The 19,368-nt window shown below is 38.7% G+C and overlaps 1 protein-coding gene across 28 annotated transcripts in view; it reads right to left on the bottom strand.

Annotated features, from left to right (window-relative positions):
- Nucleotides 1-19,368, bottom strand: part of NRXN3 (neurexin 3) — a 960,997-nt gene that overhangs the window by 531,259 nt on the left and 410,370 nt on the right. For all 28 annotated transcript variants that reach the window (XR_011337550.1, XR_011337551.1, XM_069858542.1 and 25 more), the window contains one exon: nt 6,955-7,074. Coding sequence is in view for 26 of the 28 variants with exons in the window: in XM_069858542.1 (XP_069714643.1) it covers nt 6,955-7,074 (120 nt within the window). In the remaining 2 variants the exon portion in view is untranslated. The remainder of the gene's footprint in view (nt 1-6,954; nt 7,075-19,368) is intronic.

Below are 19,368 nucleotides of genomic sequence, written 5' to 3'. Positions count from 1 at the left end.
TTAGTGGTGGATAGGAATGGTTGGACCTGATGATCCTGGGGGTCTTTTCCAACCTAGTGATTCTGTGATTTCCTGACTTTTTACACTTACTGCTTCTTAATATATATATGAACATATGCAGGGCATTACAAGGAAAAAGCTACATTTAAAATTAATCAAATCATTGTTACATTTGATGATTTAGAAGACTTAATTTATTAACTTACATTTAGTGGAAAGATGCACTTAGAGATCAGCAGCAGCAAATGGAGCTTGGGGGTGACAGAACAATTGGAGACTCCTACTTTGCTGTCCATATTCATGTTACTGCTGTCAACTTACATCAATGCCTTATCGAAGACTACACCCAGGGTGTGCCATTACTGAAGGAACAGTTTCAGAGGCCAGCTCTTTCATTGGGCAAAATGCCCAGGACACAGTTCCACTCACTCAGCTACTTATAACATGAAAAGTAATAATTATTGCCATGACTACCAAAGAATATCACATAAAAAAGTACTGTCAAAGAACAGCAGAAATCACAAGGAACAAAAATGATAGGAAGAGCCTTCTGTGACATGTTTATGAAAATGGCATATCTGATGAGCAATGCCAGGAAAAGAATTATGTAACTGCTTGAATGGCTCAAAGGTTGATAACAGAAGCTGTAATCACTGACACCTGTAAGTCTCTCTCCTTCCATCCTACTGAAGTCTGTAGCATGGCTGGACCATAGCTTATGTGCTGACAGCAGCCAGGTGTGCACAGATATCAGTGACTGATTGCAGCTCTCATCCTAAATGCTCCTTCTGCCAAGCTGTTGAAGCAATTGTAATTAAATTACTCACTAGAGACCTAGACACATTTTGGGTATCACAAAAGGATAATGTTGGCTAGCTTTCACAGCTGAAAAAAAAAAAGGAAACACTTTTTCTGCCAGGGCACCTTGAAAAGTTGAAAGGTGCAGAAGAAGAAATTCCAAAAAGCACCTGCCACTTAATTTCCACCTTCACACTGAAAACCAGGACATCCAAGATCCCCCCCCGATATTGACAAAGATTACCCATCCTGGATGACTCTCAAGGGAAATATGGGGCAAGCAAGCTCTTGATCTCTAGTATGATCTGATGTTTTACAGCTGTTACTTCAAAAGAGGGGAAATGTCCTTCAGTACACAGAAAAGCAACAAGCATTCTTAAACCACTCAAGTGCTAAAGCAATTATGAGGTGAGTTATCACTAAGCATCAGAAAAGCGCACGGTGCTTTAATAAGCAGCACCAGATCAATTACCTAAAGATGTCACAGTCCTTGGCACTGCAGCACGAATGAAAATGAAACAGTGGTAAGAAGGGCAAAAGCAGAGTTCACAACCCAAATCACACTAGTACAATTTACATCATGTACTGAAGCACACAGTTGCATTTCCCTCTCCTTTTATCCCAGTTCTCAGAAGATAAGGTCATTCAGAGATAGACTGCAAAGTCTTAGAGTAGGAACTGAAAATGAGCCATCAGCCAGAAAACACTAGTTGTAGTAGAGGGTACGTAATAGACCACTGAGTAAGTAAGGGTAAAGCATGAGGAGGGAAGTAAGAAGTAGGCAGGGTTCCTGACCTGCTGTAAAGAAGTATGATTCACTCCAGATAAATTAGAGGTGACTCTTGCTTCATGTAGGGTGAATGTTTCAGTAATATCAAAGGCAAATCCCTAAGCATGCTGATACTTAAACAGCTGACTGGTTTAGCCATGCATGACTAATGAAGTCTATGCAGATTTATTTTCTACACACTAGCAACCTCTTACTCTCTGACTCAGTAAGTGATAAGCTGGGCACGTTAGAAATAAATGGATGATAATTAAAAATGAACAATGAATATGGTTTTTGTAAGTAAATCAAAGAGCATACTGGCATTGACATTAAGGAGGTCAAGAAGACTGGACAAAAATTGGCCTAGATGGTGAAGAACAAAACACTGAGGGAGAGGGTATAGGGTCCATCTCCCAACTGGGGTCTGAATCCTATCTTGGAGATAGTTGTAACTGCTCAGTGGCACACACAAAACAAGCATGGAGTGCAAATGGCTCATGAGTACATCAGAATAAAGCAATCACGATAAAGTAATGGTTACTGCTTTAGCCATCTGCCCTGCTAGCAGCCTCTTCTAATGACTATTCTACCATACTATTTAAGCAGAGATGAGGGAAGCTGATTCTGTTACTGCCTTTTTGCAACCTGGTCTACAGACTGTGCTCCAGAAGCACTTAAGTACTCACTCACTTATGTAGAGGTATGAAAAAAAGGAGGGCATTATTAGAAGAGGAATGGATCTGCTCTGACATCCCTAGCATCTCACACAGAACATAAATGTGACAGAGGGGCCAGGTTCAGTCTTATTTATTCAATCAGGAATGCTCCATGCTTTTTACTCTAAGCATCGGTCTTAGACTTGTTCTGCTACTTTTGATATCCTTCCTTTTAAGTCAAGGAAAAAAGAGATTTTGGCTAGTGAGTAAGCCTCACTCACTATGATTACAGAATTGAAGTTATCAAAAGCTCTTCCTGTGACAGTGCTAAATTAATGAACAAAAGAGCAAAGTCATCGTGACTCCCTTTCCCTCTAATCCTTCCCTCCTCCAAATGTGATTCATAGAAAGACAGCAGAAGCGTATAGGTTAAGCATCACATGGAAAAGGATCTTTGAAGAAAAATATAACTTAGGCAAAAAGAACAACAGCCCTGTACATTACCTCTCTCCCACAAAACAAGCAAGCATGACTTAAGCAATCGCATCAGTAGGGTAGAGGATTGTTCGGCTTATCAACAAGGCTCTTTGAAAAGGCTGCAGAATTGAGGCATATGAAGATACACACACAAAAGGGCAGGCAAACATGGATTGCCTTTCCTTTATACCAGTCACATGGAAAACTTGTTTTTAAACCAGGTAGATGCTACAAACAAAATTTTATTAATATATAATCCCCCTTAAAAGCCAATGAATAGCCAATAGATAGACTTAACAACTGTTTCAACAAGCAACAAAAGCTGTTTGAAAAGTGCTTTGTACCCTGCTTGCATTAGTTATTCCTGCAGGTTATTGATCTTTTACGGACAAAAAGCCTCTTTTACTACATATTTTTGTTAGCCTGGCAATTTTTCCTTGAAAGCTTGACCCTCAGTGTTACTCATCTGCACGAGGCACTGAGTAACAAGCACTGTTTTCTATGACCTAGTTTGACGTACATTTACCATTCTGATTAGCTACATTGCTGAAGCCTATTTTTTATCTTCCTCTCTATGTAGAAAAGAAAATGCCACCATTATACAGATAGACCAGAACATTTATAAGTTAAAGGATCTGTAAAGCTGTACATAGGACAATAGTCTAAATACATGCCACATCTCAGCTAACTAGTAGTCTTTAACAACCACACTTTCGTCTTGAATCATGGTGAAGAACAGTAACAGGATGGAGTTCACTCCAGATGCAAGCTACTTCTTGCAAGCTATTAATATTGAAGGTTTCTAATTCTGATACACTACCTGTTCAAGGTTACACATTTGAACAGCCTACACAACAGTTTGGCATGCCGAAGTTGTTTAATATGCCTAAGTATTGATTGCAGTATATGAATACTGATTCTCTACATCTTAGAGTAACAAACAAATTCTGAATATGGGTTGAAAGCCCAGATTTATTGAATCCGGTGTTGGACTGATCACATCTCTTAAGATTGAAGAATAAGGAACCACATCAAAAAAAACCCCAAAAACCAACAAACACCACACTTTAAATGGAAAGGAGAATGGAATCAACATATTCCAAATAGTACCGTTGCTCCTATTTCTACCTTTTCTATAGGTGTTAGCATTGACTAGTATGCATGGCAGACCTGTAAATTCACTTTTTCACTTTTGTATAACAGATCATCTCAAATAAATTTCAGGGCAGGAGGAGGGGCAGAGTTCTTTGTTGTTGTTTCTGTTTCTTAACATTGGTTTAAGAAGTGACATAACTCAAAAGAAAGCATATTAAAACTGAATTTATGCCACTGTAACTTCCATTCATTTCTTATTCAGAGGAAACTTGGTTCCTACAGTGTAAAGAACAGGGCTACACAATAACAGCTAAAAATTAAGGTTGCATCATCACTTCCACTAGAAATTTAAATCCTTGTCTCATTAAACAACAGTACAGTCATGTTTATAGATGCAGTCCTGGGACAAAAATTAGAAATAAAATCATATTGGTGCACCAAGCTTTCTTGAGTACTGATAAGACTGAATGACTTTACAAAGTCGACACTAGCAAATAACAAATCACATTTAGCAATAGTTAATTGAGGATGATCTAAAGAGATTATCACGAATAACTGAAAAGAACACCAGACAAACCATTCATCTATCTCAGAGGCACCGGAAATATTTTACATCAAACACACGGAAACTCAAATTTTCCAGTGTGGACTCTTTAGTTGATTAACATAAAATGGAAAGATAAAAATATATTCAAGTGAGTCCTCCTTTTGCTACTGTTTCCCCTGTGTAAATCCAGACCTATTCTGTTGACTTCAGTGATCCATATTTACATTGCTGGGAGACCACAGTTTGCTCAAAATATTCATGTACTAGATTAATGGAACAAGATTCCTGCAGGGAAAAAAAAGTTCTACCAAAGAGCCTGATGTATTTCTACATAATAGCAAAGCTTCAGATTACACATAAGTTACCTCCTGCTGCCATTACTTGCATTAACATCCAACCTAAAGAACACTTAATTCATTTAACATAAAAGTACCTGTACTTCCATTAGACTCTGGTACAACAGCTACTATGTAGAACAGATAGGAACAGGAAGGAAGACCTCTCCCTCTCTAAAACTCGCAACACATCATAACTTCATCAGGAAACCAGAAGTAGGTGTATGTCTCTAATGACCAGATACATTGCAAAGAACAAAAAACCAAAAACAAACAAAAAACCAAACCAAAACAAAAAGATTTTATACGCACTTTTTGAAGATCTCAGCTGAAATTTCGTGTTCCAGGAAAGTTCACATAACTTACCTTTCCAGATCATTTTAAAACCCACATACTTCTGTGAACATTTCTAAACCATGAGTCAGGTCAAACTCTGAGAGGCTAGCTACTACATTGTCCACATCACCCCTACTCATGTCAAATCCACATCTCTGCTCTGCATAGTTAGCAGCTGCCAGGTCTGAAAAGCATCAAGGAGTCCCCAGTTACAAACACAAGAACCTGGCTTCTTGATACTTCAGAGCCTGCTTTAAGTTATTAGGAATGGCATAACAAGGGCACTATGACATTCTTGAGCTGCGAAGCCCAGTACATTAGAAATGAAACCAACAGTATCGATAATCTCTGAAGAGATTTCCTGGACAAATACTTAAATGAAGCCCAGAAAGATTTAAAGTGGCATTTCTTTCACACAACAGGTTTATAACGTGCTATGCTTAGCAAGACTAAATTAGAGGATTGAACAAGTAGAGCGAGAATGGGAACCTGGATGTCCAATTGACAAAAACAATACAAAACAAAAATGCAGAAAATTGAAGTCAAATCTTGTGGGTCCAATATGAAATGATTCTTCTAGACCCAAAGGAGTCATTCTGTATTAAAACAAACAAACAAAAAAAAAAACACAGAAAAAAATCCCACCAAAAAACCAGATGTGGCATCACAACCTATAAACCAATGTCCGTAGTGCCCTTCTTATACAGCCCCTGTCAATGTACGAGTACTGATAGGCCTTTCCAATATCTGTTTGGGAGAAAAGGAAGAAAAACACAGAAAACACCAAATTTTATGAATTACTTGGAAAAGCAGGCTTTCTGGTCTTCAGCAGAAACAATCTGTTACCATGTGTTAAACAGTTAATCATACATGCCATCAATTCAGCCACATTTCATACATCTAGGTGAAGGGTTGCAGATATGACAGTGTTGTGGCATCAATATTGCATGGATCTTCCTGGCACCACTAATAAAGTCTACTGCAAATGCTCTTAATGAAAAGTAGCAGCTTGTGAAATGCAGTCACATTGGACTGTAAGGGTCTTTTCTGGTCTTAAAATTTACACACACAGTGAACAAAATTTTTGAAGCCTACCATTATGCTTACTACAGCACTCGTAACCTCCTCCTTTGTTCCCTGCCTCGGAGCAGGGAAGAAAAAGGGAACTAACTGTCTCCTCAAATAATAGCAATGGGGAGAGAGTAGAGCTGAACTGATCTGCTCTCTCCAGGCAGGAGCAAAGGCCATATCAGGATGAGCAGAGGCAATGTCTGAAATCTTGTTATCTGCCCTCAGGCAGGGTTTTTTTCCAATTATTTTATCAAAGGCCTTACTATTAAGCGGCCAAGAAAAACATCTAATGTTTTCCGATAAAGCAAATCAATATGCCAAGAAGCACAACACTATTGCTGCATGTTTAATTAACCACCTGGTTTTAACTGAACATTCCAGCTAACGGTATCCAGTTTTTCATGTTAGCTCATAAATCAGTAGAAGACAATCTAAAGCACTACAGCAATTTTACATGGAGTCCATGTCTCTGTCACCAAGGCCTGAATGAAAACCTGAAAGCATAATTTAGTACACAAAACCTAGCCATTTTGTCCCTATGTAAATATTACACACACTGTATACAAGTCATTCCTGGTTTCTCTAAATCAAGAATTTCATTAACATGAATTACCATCATTGATGTTGTTGAGTTAGCTTTTAAAAAGAAGAGGAAAACTACAATACATATAAAACTTGCATATTTTCATTCCAAAACGGGAATAAAAAATAACCAGCCATATGCTTCAAAGAAGCTGTCCAGGAAGTAAAGTTTAGCTTTGACACTGGAAAACTTGTATTTCAATTTAAAAGTAAAACTACTCATGCGTTCTTTGTGCTCCCATGTATCACAATGCACAGTTCACCAATCCAATGGAAAAGCCTACTTACGGTCATTACACTGGCTCCCAGAATATGAAGTCATGGAGCAATCACAGGTGAAGCCTTCCCATTGCTGATTACATATGCCCTGATTTGCACAGGAATCTTCCTGGCAGGTAGTGCTCGGTCCTGGAGAAGAGATGACAAGAAAATGGTGAACCAAAGTGCAAGAGAATCATTTTAGACCCACAAAAGCCCCAATTCATCATTACCATTACTATCAGAATCCTCATGCAGAAGAGGAAAAGCACAAACCAAACACTTTACCATTCCTGGACATGCAATAAACTCAGGTAAAAAGAGCATAATGACAGCTGTACACTCCATGACAAAACAGCAAACTAACACAGAGCAAGGAGGAAGAATGAAAAACAATATATCCCCTCTTATGCAGGCCCAACTTGTGTTCAGTGCTTGCTCAAAGGAATTTACTGTAAAACATGGTGTTATGAAAAGATAATCAACATTGCCAGTTATGATGCTTCCCTGGAAGTCTGATACCCTAGTAGAAAAGAAGGCTAAGAAATGGGCCCATGAATATTGTTTCGTCCTATCCAAACAACCCTGACGTGGATTCAAACTGACATTTTGAAACCTCAGTTGATTACAATTTAGTTGATTACAAAAGGAAGCAGACACTACTAACAGAATAACCTTTCATTGTCCTGTGATTTGAAACTAACAGTTGCTATACTGCCCTGACAAACCATACGAAAACACAACTCAAGCAACAGGCAAAAACATGGTCTTCAAATAAGGAGGACTCCAAATGACAGCCATTATCTCTTCCACAGGGATGAGGCCAGATACAGAATCAACTGAGAGCAGACATAAAACTGCAAGCCACAGATTATAAAAATATGAGATTAGAAGTTACTTCCTGGGTAAGTATTTTATCTTCAGCATTCTACACAAAGGTATGCTGCTTCTATTTTGCAGTACTTCAAATAAAACATACAACTATAACTGACTTGAATAGTATATTCTATATACTGCACTTGTTGGAAGAATAGAAGAAACAAAAGAAATAGAGTAGATAATGGAGTAGAGGATCAATTCACTAGGCTGCCTGAGCTTAATTTGTTAACCACTTCTACTCTAGGACAACAGCATAAGGATAAAGCAACAACTGTTCTACACATCCCAGCATCTTCCATCACAGTCTTTGTCATCAACAGCATTTCCATGAAGCTTGTCCTACTCTTCACTGCAACAGCACCACCATCTGTACTTTGTAGATAAGATAGGACACAAAGCGGAGACAGCATTTGCAATGTTTTAACCCAAAATGAAACCCGTCAATATCTATCTGATACCACCCACAATGATTTCACTGAATCCTATACACCATCTTTGATATTCAGATCTTGCATCTGGGCACTGCCACATTTACAAGCCTTGCAGAACCCACAGCTAATTGGAAGCCCCATGTCACGCCACAATCCTGCCAACGATTCAAAGGCAAGCTAGAAAAAGACCCTTATAGGTTTGGTGCAGCGTTCCTGCTCTTCGCACCAGATCATCTTTCTCTACTGCAAGAACAGAATGGGTGAATTTCAGTAGCTTATTAGCTGTCTGGTTTTCTTTACTTCTAACCAGCAGTACGAAGTGACTAACAGTGGGCAGATAGTTTAACAGAACATTAACAAAAACTGAATTTCTTCCACCATCTCTTATACCGTTTAAAGAACACACAAAAAAAACCCCCAAATGCTAAAACCTCTAGGTAGAAGCATAAGTGTGGATAACAAAAGGAAACAACAAAATCCCTGAAAGACAAGTCACCTATTGAAAACAGGTGGCAGCTGCAGCCACAGCAAGCGTTACCATACTGAAAGTAAGTTGAGCAGTACTTTTCAACACTTTTCCCTTTCACCTCTTCTTCCCACCCACCTGACTCTCATTTGCAGCTGTATGAATCCCAGTGGTCTCACTAGCAAGACACGATGTTAATAGATCACTTCTGGGATTACAACAGTGCTGACAGACTTTACAGTGTGGGTTGGCAGACACTTTTATGTGTGTGCTTCCTCCCTGCCTTTACACTCAGAAAAGATACGGATATAACTATATAGATAAACATGCATCAGGTCAGGGTCTGATAACTGCTTTAGACTTACTCTGGCCCAGCAAAAGAAGGGATGACATTTAATAATCTGAACCAGAATATTAGTTGTCATTTTGCCTACAATATGTGAGTTACCTGAAAATAAGGAATAACAATACCTCTCCTGTACCACACTACCCCATTGTCTAACCTTTAACCATAAATATGAATGCCAAAACTCCTAGAGGCACAAACAAGTTAGATACATTTAAAAAAATAAAAGCAGAAAGCAATTGTGACCCTATGCAAACTTGCAACAGCATCAGCTGTAAACACCATTACACAGAAGCAAAGTAGAGCAGCATTTTAAATACTACTGTTTCTTCTCTCTTCCTACACTCTTCTTTGAAGACTTTAACCAGTAACTGGACTTGACAACGGGCATCATTTAACAGGGATATTCTACGTCTAGGTGCCACAAGAGAAAAGACCAGTAATCTACCCAAGGAACAGAACTGTGTGAGGCCTAATACCCGTGGCTTGAGTTGCTCATAGTGAGAGAGCCCAACCACAGGACTTGAATTCACAATCAGTATTGTGGTTTCCAAACTGTATTTTATAGAAAACACTTAGCAAGATGGAAATAGTATTTTCAAAGTAGTCAGCGAAAGAAATGAAATACAAAAAGCCCTACAAGGATGAAGAATTTTGAAAGCCTGACAATACCACAAGGGATCTCAAAGCCTCATATGCTGTCTTTTAGAGTCAGTTGTGACGGCACAGCATAGAAGCCAGGTATTACCCTTTGCCTCACTCCTTAGTACTATGGACTATTTGCATGGTAAAAGGATCTTTGTCTCTAAGAGTTCATCTCCTCCTGCTTACAGTCCCTTGCCTGATGTCATAATCCTCCATCTGTGGCAACAGAATTTTGATCAGAACAACTAACAAGGATGTCACAGGGGATTAGGATTTAGGATTAGGGAGCAAAGTGACAGAAGTACAGGAAGGCTTATAAAACAAAGATTTTGTTACCACGCACATGTCCTTTAGCGCTAACAAATAAGGAAAGAGAAGACAACAAATAATTTATATATACAGCAGTAGAATTGGTTCTAAAATACCAGTGCCATCAGGGTTCAGGTCCATTTTTAATCTCATTCCTCTGGCAACACTTACAGCAGCCAAAGTATTTAAATGCAAAGTTTCAGAACTAGCCTTTGCATAATAATCTGAGATATCACTGATAAATCACACTATACTTTCAATCAATAATATGCATGCTGGGTTTAATTTCCTCCTTAAAAGTCCAACACCCTGACAACACTTGCTACTTGCATTGAGTACACTTTTGTTTAAAGGCCTTCTTTTTTTGCCTGTTTGTAGCTGGGCTTGGGACATTGCCTTCTTCGTGCTACATGCATGGTGGAAGGGGAGCGAGAGGGCAGTAGATATATAAGTGGAGAAGTGCCTGGCACAGAAGCTTGACTTGCTCCGTCACCTCCTGTCCAGACAAAGCCCACCAACAAAGGCAGCTCCTTAGGAACATGAAATGGAAAAGCTCAGGATCTGAGGATGTGTAAGATCTGAAACCTTGTTGAGTCTCCCTCCATTAAGAAAGAACTCAGTATTACACTTTTCTTCCAAGTTACTTAGCTAGACATAAGATTTATTAGTCTTACCACTAGGTATTTGAAGAAAATCACCTTCGAAGAGGTACAGTAGCCAGATCACTTGTCCATATTCTGCTTGAAAAAGTTAATTCAACTCCCTAACTCTCTTCTGCAGCTTCAGTTGTATGGTAGGTTTCTCTTTGCCCTGAAACCAAAATATTGGAATTCTACTGTTGCTGAAACTGCCATGTTTCACCCCATACGTGGGCATGTTTTACTTACGAGAAGTCATTCCTGCCGTGTTATCTGAAAGCTCTTTTCTTTAAGAATAAAAGACAGTATTTCATTTATTCTTCTGAGTTACACGCTGAATCAGTTTTTTTCTATACAATAGTTGCAGGATTATGATGACAGCCTTATTCTTTGATTATAACTAGCAATAAGCATTAGGCTAAGCAAACTATTCTTGGTCTTGCACATAACACCTTCCTTCACACATCAAAAATTCACTTGCATTTAAAGGAATCTACCATTTGCATCAACATTATTTTCTCACTAAGATGAAAGATCTGCAAAAAGAAAGGTTCAATGGCAACATCGGTCCATTTTCACTCTCCAACTCCCTAAATGCTCCCACCTTTTTTTTCCTTGTACCTTCAAAGAGGTTAGAAGAGATAAGAAAGGAACAAATGCAAGACATCTTTACTGTCTTTGCAGAATAAGGTGGTTCTTTTGTCCTATTGTCTTTAAATTGCAAATGCCATCAAGCAGTGACATAGCTCTACTACTAGCAGTCAGACATTATGATGGGCAATTTATATCTGTGATAAATCTAGTCTACTTCTGTCAGCACTCCTCTTTCACAGCCAGTGATAGCATGCTTTTTAAGATTCAATATGCAGGTCCAGTACAGTCCATAGACACATCAGGTCTTGGAAAACATATTCACTAGGCAATATATGAACCTGGCCCAGGGCTCACTCTTGGTGCAAGTTAAGGAGGAAATTAAGGTAATCGACCTAAATTTCCCAATTTCAGAATAATGTGGAAAAAAAATATTTTTCCTGAGTAAAAACTAAGTAAAATTGAGACAAGCTCATGGAATCATCAATTCACTGGACAGTACATCGCTGTAACTGTCAAATACCAGTCATGGCAAGTTGACACTTACTTTGCACAAACATAAGAAACTAAATCATAGTAAAGGTTCAGAGCACTATTCAGAAAGTTAGATCCTGTATTCCAAGTCACAGGTGGTAGAAAGCAGCAATATCACAGAGTAACTTGGGAAACAAGAACCAAAAAAACGATAAGTATTTTCAAGGACAGCAATGCCAGCTCTTCGAGCTCTCTCACTTTCAGATTTTAAGAACTCATCATCCCTTTCATCACCTAAATAAGGTTAGACATTTGGCAGGTTCCATATATAAATTGCCCATTGTCAGAAATAACTAAAAAGACAGCATTTTGCAGTCCTCTGAAAATACAGCCATTTACTCCAGTGCCTCAGCAGAACCTGAACTCTTCGTTCATCTGACATCAGTTATGACGCCAAGTCCTTGTGTTCCAAATATGCGGCTAGTCTAAAAATTTCAGAGACTAGGACTAGTTCAAATGACAACTGAGCAAGACTCCTACAGAAAGCACATTCAGCCTCAAATTGACAGAAGTAAGGAATTACAGTAAGACTTTACAGTAAGACTTCTGTAAAGCAAGATTGAGAGCACCCTCAGCAAGTTTGCAGATGACACCAAGCTGAGTGGTGCAGCTGCCACACTGGAAGGACGGGATGCCATCCAGAGGGACCTGGACAGGCTGGAGAAGTGGGCCTGTGAGAACTTCATGAGCTTCAACAAGACCAAGTGCAAGCTCCTACACGTGGGTTGAGGCAATCCTCAATTTCAGTACACGATGGGGGCTGACATGATTGAGAGCTGCTCTGCAGAGAAGTATGTGGGGTGGCTGGTTGATGAGAAATTTGATACGAGCCAGCAATGTGTGATTGCAGCCCAGAAGGCCAACCATATCCTGAACTGCACTTGTCTTCCTACCTCTTGTCACTCTGCCACTGTCCATGTCTAAGCAACCTAAAAGGTCTTGAGCCAAGTGCTCATACACGTACTTGAGAGTGAAGGGAAGAAAAAAAGGAAAAATTGAAAACCTCTAACTGCATAAAAGGGAGTATGCCTGGACCTTGAGGTGAGACAAGGTACAAGGAGATGCAAATAAAGTCGAGAAAGTAAACAGTATTCAGACAGAGAAACGAAAAGCAGAAAGGAAAACCTGAAAGGGCTGTATGTCAACAAGAAAAATAGAGTCAATTGGAAAAAAACAGTCAATTGGAAAAACACCATTCCCCACTGCAAATCACAGCAGTACAAAAGTACCAGGCCTCATGGTGTATTCTGAAATATTCAGACTATTTTACAAAGCTCGGTTTCCTGAAAAGCAAATAATCCACATTATGTACACAAATGCTTCCCCTTAGGCTTCAGTGTGATCAGGTGTCTCCAACTGAAGGGCAAAGATTTCTGTATGGTTAAGACCTCTGTAATAATATGAGCTTGAGCTGTAACAATCTTCACAGCTGTGACAAGCCTTCAGGTTCTGAGAACTCTGGAAAAAATCAAAACAACAAACAAATATGTTTGTTCTGAGACCTCTTCTTCGTGCTGCATCCACTTCAATGGAGATCAAAAATCAAGCAAGAACTCCTGGGCATGTATTCTGAATTCTGATGGGCACACAAATGACTAGAGAGAACAACAGCAGCTGTGCCCAGAGAGACACAACACTTGCTGATGTCTAACACATGTTCCAGATACCCCGCCATAGTTTGGATGGATACCTTAATCCTAAAGCTATTTACAGCCCAGTATACTTCCAGGATGCTTTTCTGCCTCACATCAGTCCCAGCCCATGTATCCTCTCTATTCTTTCAAATCTCATCCTTTACCACTTTCTTTTACATAAACTTCAGAAATCCCCTAGAGGCAGCACCTAATACTCTCTAACTCCCTAACCTCTGTGAGACAGATTATGTCAACTTCTTACAGCTGGGACTAGGCCAGAGACACCAACAAAATGTGGTCACAGTTAGATGCTCCACAAGCATAGAGCACGACACATCATACTAACTTCCGCCTACCTCTAAGCTGTCAAATCTTTCAGATTCAATGTTTCATATACACCCAAGGGCTAAAATTATCTCAGGCTGCCAGTATCATTATCTGTAGGGTAAGAGTATGCCCACTAATATGCTTCTGTCTATTATTAAGAACTGCTACAGTAATAACCTGTTTACCCATTAAAATTTCCTTGGTTCCTTCAAATATATTTTTATCCTTTTCTAGCAAACCATTCTTCCGAGCTGTAGAACACCAAACTATCTCAAATATAGATGATATTCTGAAGCAAAGGTCATTGTTACCTGTCTACACCTGGAACATGTAATAGGAATATTTTAATTTGAAAATTGCATCTATTGCATTAGATTGGGTCAGCAATGTCACCAGGTCTTCATAATAAACAAAGTGAATAAAAAAGGAGTTTATGAAGCACATTATTAAAGTCAAAAAAACTTAATTCCAGTTATATGCAAAATGTTGGGAAGCCTTGTCTCCATCTCAGATGGTGAAACAAGAACATTCTACATGTTTTCCCCCACAACAAAACCTTAGACTAAACCTGTGGTATAGACACAAAATTTCAAGGTGATTAACTTATTTCATAACAGACACCATCTCTGGCTTCAGGACTGTTAAACAGAGATACAGTGTTCAATGCCTCTTCCTTTTATATCTAAAATAATTCTCTACCTTTCCATCAAAAAGGTAGAGTATTTTCCTTAAATTTCCACAACATTCAGGAAAAAATAATTTGTACTCTATATAGTAGTCTCTCTAGATGAGTTGAAAGTATACTTCACTATCATGTTTAAAAGGATAGACTTTCAACGTCATGGAAAATATTTCTCCGTTTACACTAGTATCAAAATCCTATTCATTTCTAATAAGCATGTTTTCTCACTTACGTCCAGGAAAACAGGGTATTTGTATGTAATTGTAGCATTAATCCTTCCTTCATTAAATGTCTAAGAGCTATCCTTCATCAAATCGGTTTTCTATCAGCGGTCCTTACTGCATCATCTCTCTGTAATTCAAGCTACATATTCTCACTTACCACCTGGACCCTCCTCTTTGAGCCATCTTCCTTGGTTTCTCTCAGTTTCTCCCCCATTTTCTACTGAAGTTACTCAGTTTCTTTAATGGCTTTCATTTAAGTAGTTTTAGTATTTTAACACCATCCACACACCACCAGCCTTTTGGCAACCTCGAACATCTTTGATTCCTTTTTACTTAGCAGGAAATAGTAATAAAAGATGTCAGTAATAATTTCATGTGAGGATCAACGTAACTGAAGAATTCTATTTTCTTTGAAAAAATAAAAAAATACTACTCAGTAAAAGGTTCTAAAAAAGACCTATGAGAGGTGCAAAAACTAGCAGGTACAAAAGGATCACGCATTACCACTCATAGGTTTGATAATTATGTTTTGAAATATGCCATCTGACTACTAAGGGAATTTATAGTTAATAGAATTCAAAAACAAGCAAACAAAAACCAACCTGATATTCCAGAAAGTCATTTCTATGTGTTGTTTTGGGGTTTTTTTTAAAGAAGTCTCAGTTAAAAAACTAGTTTTTACCTTCTACTCTCACTCCTTAAGACCTTGTAAAGCCCTGAAGGCCTTCTGTGTCTCTATACACAACGGCTATTTACCTGAACAATTATTAGGCATTTCAGGATACCAGCCTGTGCTTTTATGGATATTAGAGATTGATGCAGTCAAACCCCCCAGGTCAAAATAGCCTCTTTTGTTTGCCATGTCTTCCTTCAACCCCGATATTCCCTCCAGAAGGTCTGGGATTTGTCATTCTGTTCCTGTCTCAGAGATGTGACTGCATCCAGTAAAAGGCACCAAATATTACACAAAAGCATCTTTTGGTTCAAAACAGTGACAGGGAAGAAAAACCTCTACCTTGCAGGTCAGCTTTGGTCAATTCAACTTTGTTAGCAAAAAAAAATGAATAAAAAACCCAAACAGACAAAAAAACCCCAAAACATTGGTTTAGTATAAAGGCAGATGAACCAGGGTTACATCACTTTAAAACAAAAGCAACGGGGACAACCATCACAACTAATGTACATAATACATACAGGAATGACAATGTAAGCAACACAGAGGGACATGGCTTCCTTAACCCAACCAAGCAACAGATAACAAAGCCACATACAAGAGAGAGGAAATGCATTTTATTCATGCACACAAAGTCATAGAATTTACAGATAGTAGAAAAACAAGGGAAATTACATCACATTCTTAACACCCATCTCTCAGCATTTGCCAGTAATTTAAGAGATTGTCTAATTTGATAAATACTTAGAATGCACTTAAGTAAAAAAATGTATTTGACTTTCAGCACATTAGTCAAGAACATTCTTCCTTTTGTTTCTATATCCTGGCTCTGGATCTGAACCTGAACCTCCTGTCTCTTATAAAAGCACAGATTGCTCTGGCTTTTTGTTCAAAGTGGATTTATTGCCAGAAAACCATAGGGGACTGATAACTCTGGAAAATGCCAAGCTCTGCTTATCCCAAGATCTGAACTTGACACTGGATGTAAAGTGACAGTAAAACCTTGCCCCCTCACAAGCTGTTGTCTGTTCATGGATTTCAACACATCCTTCAGAAAACCTGTATCAACAGGAGACTGCTCAGGCTTTAGATGCATATGATCTTCATCAGTCTTATCAGAGCAATCAACAGAAATGACAGTAGTGCAAACTCATTCTTTCACCTAGATAAGAATGATCTTGTTAACTATGGTCAAATCACAGATCACATAACAATAGGCAATCATAAATCCACCAAATTCTACTGACTGAAGATCCAGGTACACTTTCTGAAAAATGAAGACCATAAAAAAGCAGAACAAAACAGTACCACTGATGCTCTTCCATTTTGGCACTAAAATTTTAGTTTGTTTGTTTGTTTTTCTTTCAAATGGAGTCCAGTTCACAAGAAGTCACATAGATTTTTGAAGTGTTATACTTTGATTCTAAAGTTTTCTCCTTCAGCAAAGGAGAGGAAAAAGCAGAAGGCAAAGATAGGATTACAAGCAGCAGCTCCCAGTTCTCTTAGCACTGAAGGTTACATATTTCTAATACAAAACACAATGGGAACAGCAAAACACCAAATCATGATCTTAAGGCTCAAAAGATATTATTTAAATGCAAACTCACCTTTATAAAATTCTGTTTAAAAAATTCTTTCACAGCTGATACTGAAGAAAGTGGTAACTCTCTTTTTCTCTCATTGTCTCCTTTTACATTTACAACCCAATAAATTAAAACTGGAATGCACAGATACCACTTCTTGTGGTTCCTATGAAGTTTAATACTTTGAATCTTCCCTATTGTTTTCCAGCCCAGGAATGACTTGATGGCAATTACCTTCCCTTTGAGCTAGTCAGATTTTTTCCTTCACGCTTCTGGAAGTGCTCTACTAGATGTAGCCATTGAATACCCAGAATTCTTTAAATAAAATGGAAAAGAAAGCAGGAAGGGGTAGAAAGAGGAGGATTCATTTCTCCATGCATCTTCTTTGACATGCATTCTAACAAAAGTAGTTTCTGTGTAACAAACAAGCAGTTTTATTAACTGCCTTGCTCCTTATCTTATTTGTAGCTCAGGTGGAGCAAAGCTTATATTTGTTCCATAATTCCAGTAGCACCATGAAAGCAGAACACAAAAGCATAAAAAACAGGAGAGCTGTCAAACCATCATGGAGTAAATTAATGTTCCTTTCCTCAACAGACAACCTTTGATTCCACAGAGGAAGTGAAGTACCACCAGATGTGAAGTTTCACTACAGAGTAGATGAAGGGTGAAATCCTTTCTGACACTGTCCTGCTGTGAGATTTTAAGCATGAGAGTAGATTTTCTTTTTCCACATACTGCTTAGCATGCAAAATGTGTTTCTGATTATCCAGCCTGTATGTGTCACTCATGCTTTTCATGCATCAGTGAATCCCAAAGGTTAACTATACTATTTCATGGAAAATAACACAAGATTATGATTTTACTGCAGGATATCAAAGAAGATTAAGTTAGGACAAAAATGTCCCAAAACATCTGGAATAGTGTCAGCTCGTTTAGTAATAATCACTCTCCTTTGTGAGAAGCTGTTATCAGTGGAACAGGTGAGGAAAGGTAAAGAGAGGAGGAAGAAGCCACATTTCTAAAGCACATAGAAAATTGCCTTGTAGAAGAAATACAACGTTCCCTAGCTACTGCTATTACGTTCATTGGGCTGGGGCAGGATGGGGTGAACATGGGTATTTAGAAAGTGTATGAGGATTTAGAATGTATTCAGATAGCCTTAGTGCCCATGGTAAGCAACATAAGGATGCCCAAACTGAGGAAAGGAAGACACCGGAGAACATATGACAAATTAATAGAGGTGAAAAAATACCCTAAATGCAGGAAACATTCATTTTTATTTAGGACAACTCATTTAAACTTCACAAAAAGTTGGACATCTGCTTAACTTCTTCCAGGATCAGTGAGGAACAAGCAGTGAGTCACTCAGTCTTCACTTTTGTGGATGGAACATACTGATCCAGCAGTAAGACCAGAAAAGAAGAATCAGCAAGATTATTTTATTTTAGAAGTCTAGAATCAAAGACAAGCTGATCCAAAGTTTAAATCAGTTTACTTTTAGGGAGGGAAAGAAGGTCACCAAGAACAACTTCTTCCACTATCCAACTCCTGCACACACACCTCAGTGCAGGTATCTTTTACTTTCAAGCTGTGTGTGTCTGATGTAGAAACAATCTATATTATTCAAACTCAGGAGTTGTAGAAAAATTTCCAACCACAAGCCACAGGCTGTTGAGCTGGAGACCAAACAGAACCAGCTCAAAATAGAGGGCTTCTTTTCCTCAAATTCTAATGTTTTTCCCATCTCTATGGGCCTCCACCAACTACTTCAAAAGTGCTCTACAAGACGTAGTTGAATTTCATACTCTCGTCATAAAAAGCTGAATAACATTTAACTATTTGATGAACAGGGAGACCAGGTGGCAGACCGGCCTGCAAGTATTCAGTAGAAACGGGACCCCAAAACAAAATCCTTCCTGAGAATTGACTTGGTGTCTTCAGAGTGTTCTCTGACACCTGACCCAAAACTGACACAAGGACCATTAGGTCTTAACCACTTCCCTACCTTTTGTACCTTTTCTCTCAGGACCTCTCACTACCCTCTTTTTTTGGGTGGTGGTAGGGGAAAGGACCCTATTGTTGCATAAGAAACAGTGATGAAAACTGCAGTAAGCATGAGATCTAAAGATAGCCTGTGGAAAATTAATAGATATATTGGCATAATGTCATTATCTTCAAGCTTCATTTTTCTCACAGTTACATGTAGCACCCAGAACTGATTTTATGCGTGAGGGAGTAAGAAGGTTTCTGACTTTGCCAAATACTTTCCAAGGGAACACAAGCTTCTGTCACTACAGATCTGACCAGACCTTCAAGTTCAATGAAGAGCTGCCTATTGTTTCCAAAAATCAGATATGCAGCAATTGCAAAAGAGCAATTGAAATAAACCAGACCACCACACACACAAAAGGAGTGTGTAGCGTGGAGCTTAACTCCATGGGCTCATTTGACATTTCCAACAATCCTGGCTCCTCTTCTT

This window comes from Phaenicophaeus curvirostris, chromosome 5, assembly GCF_032191515.1.
Source record: "Phaenicophaeus curvirostris isolate KB17595 chromosome 5, BPBGC_Pcur_1.0, whole genome shotgun sequence".
Taxonomy (NCBI): Eukaryota; Metazoa; Chordata; class Aves; order Cuculiformes; family Cuculidae; genus Phaenicophaeus; species Phaenicophaeus curvirostris.
This window is presented reverse-complemented; position numbering and strand designations above follow the sequence as displayed.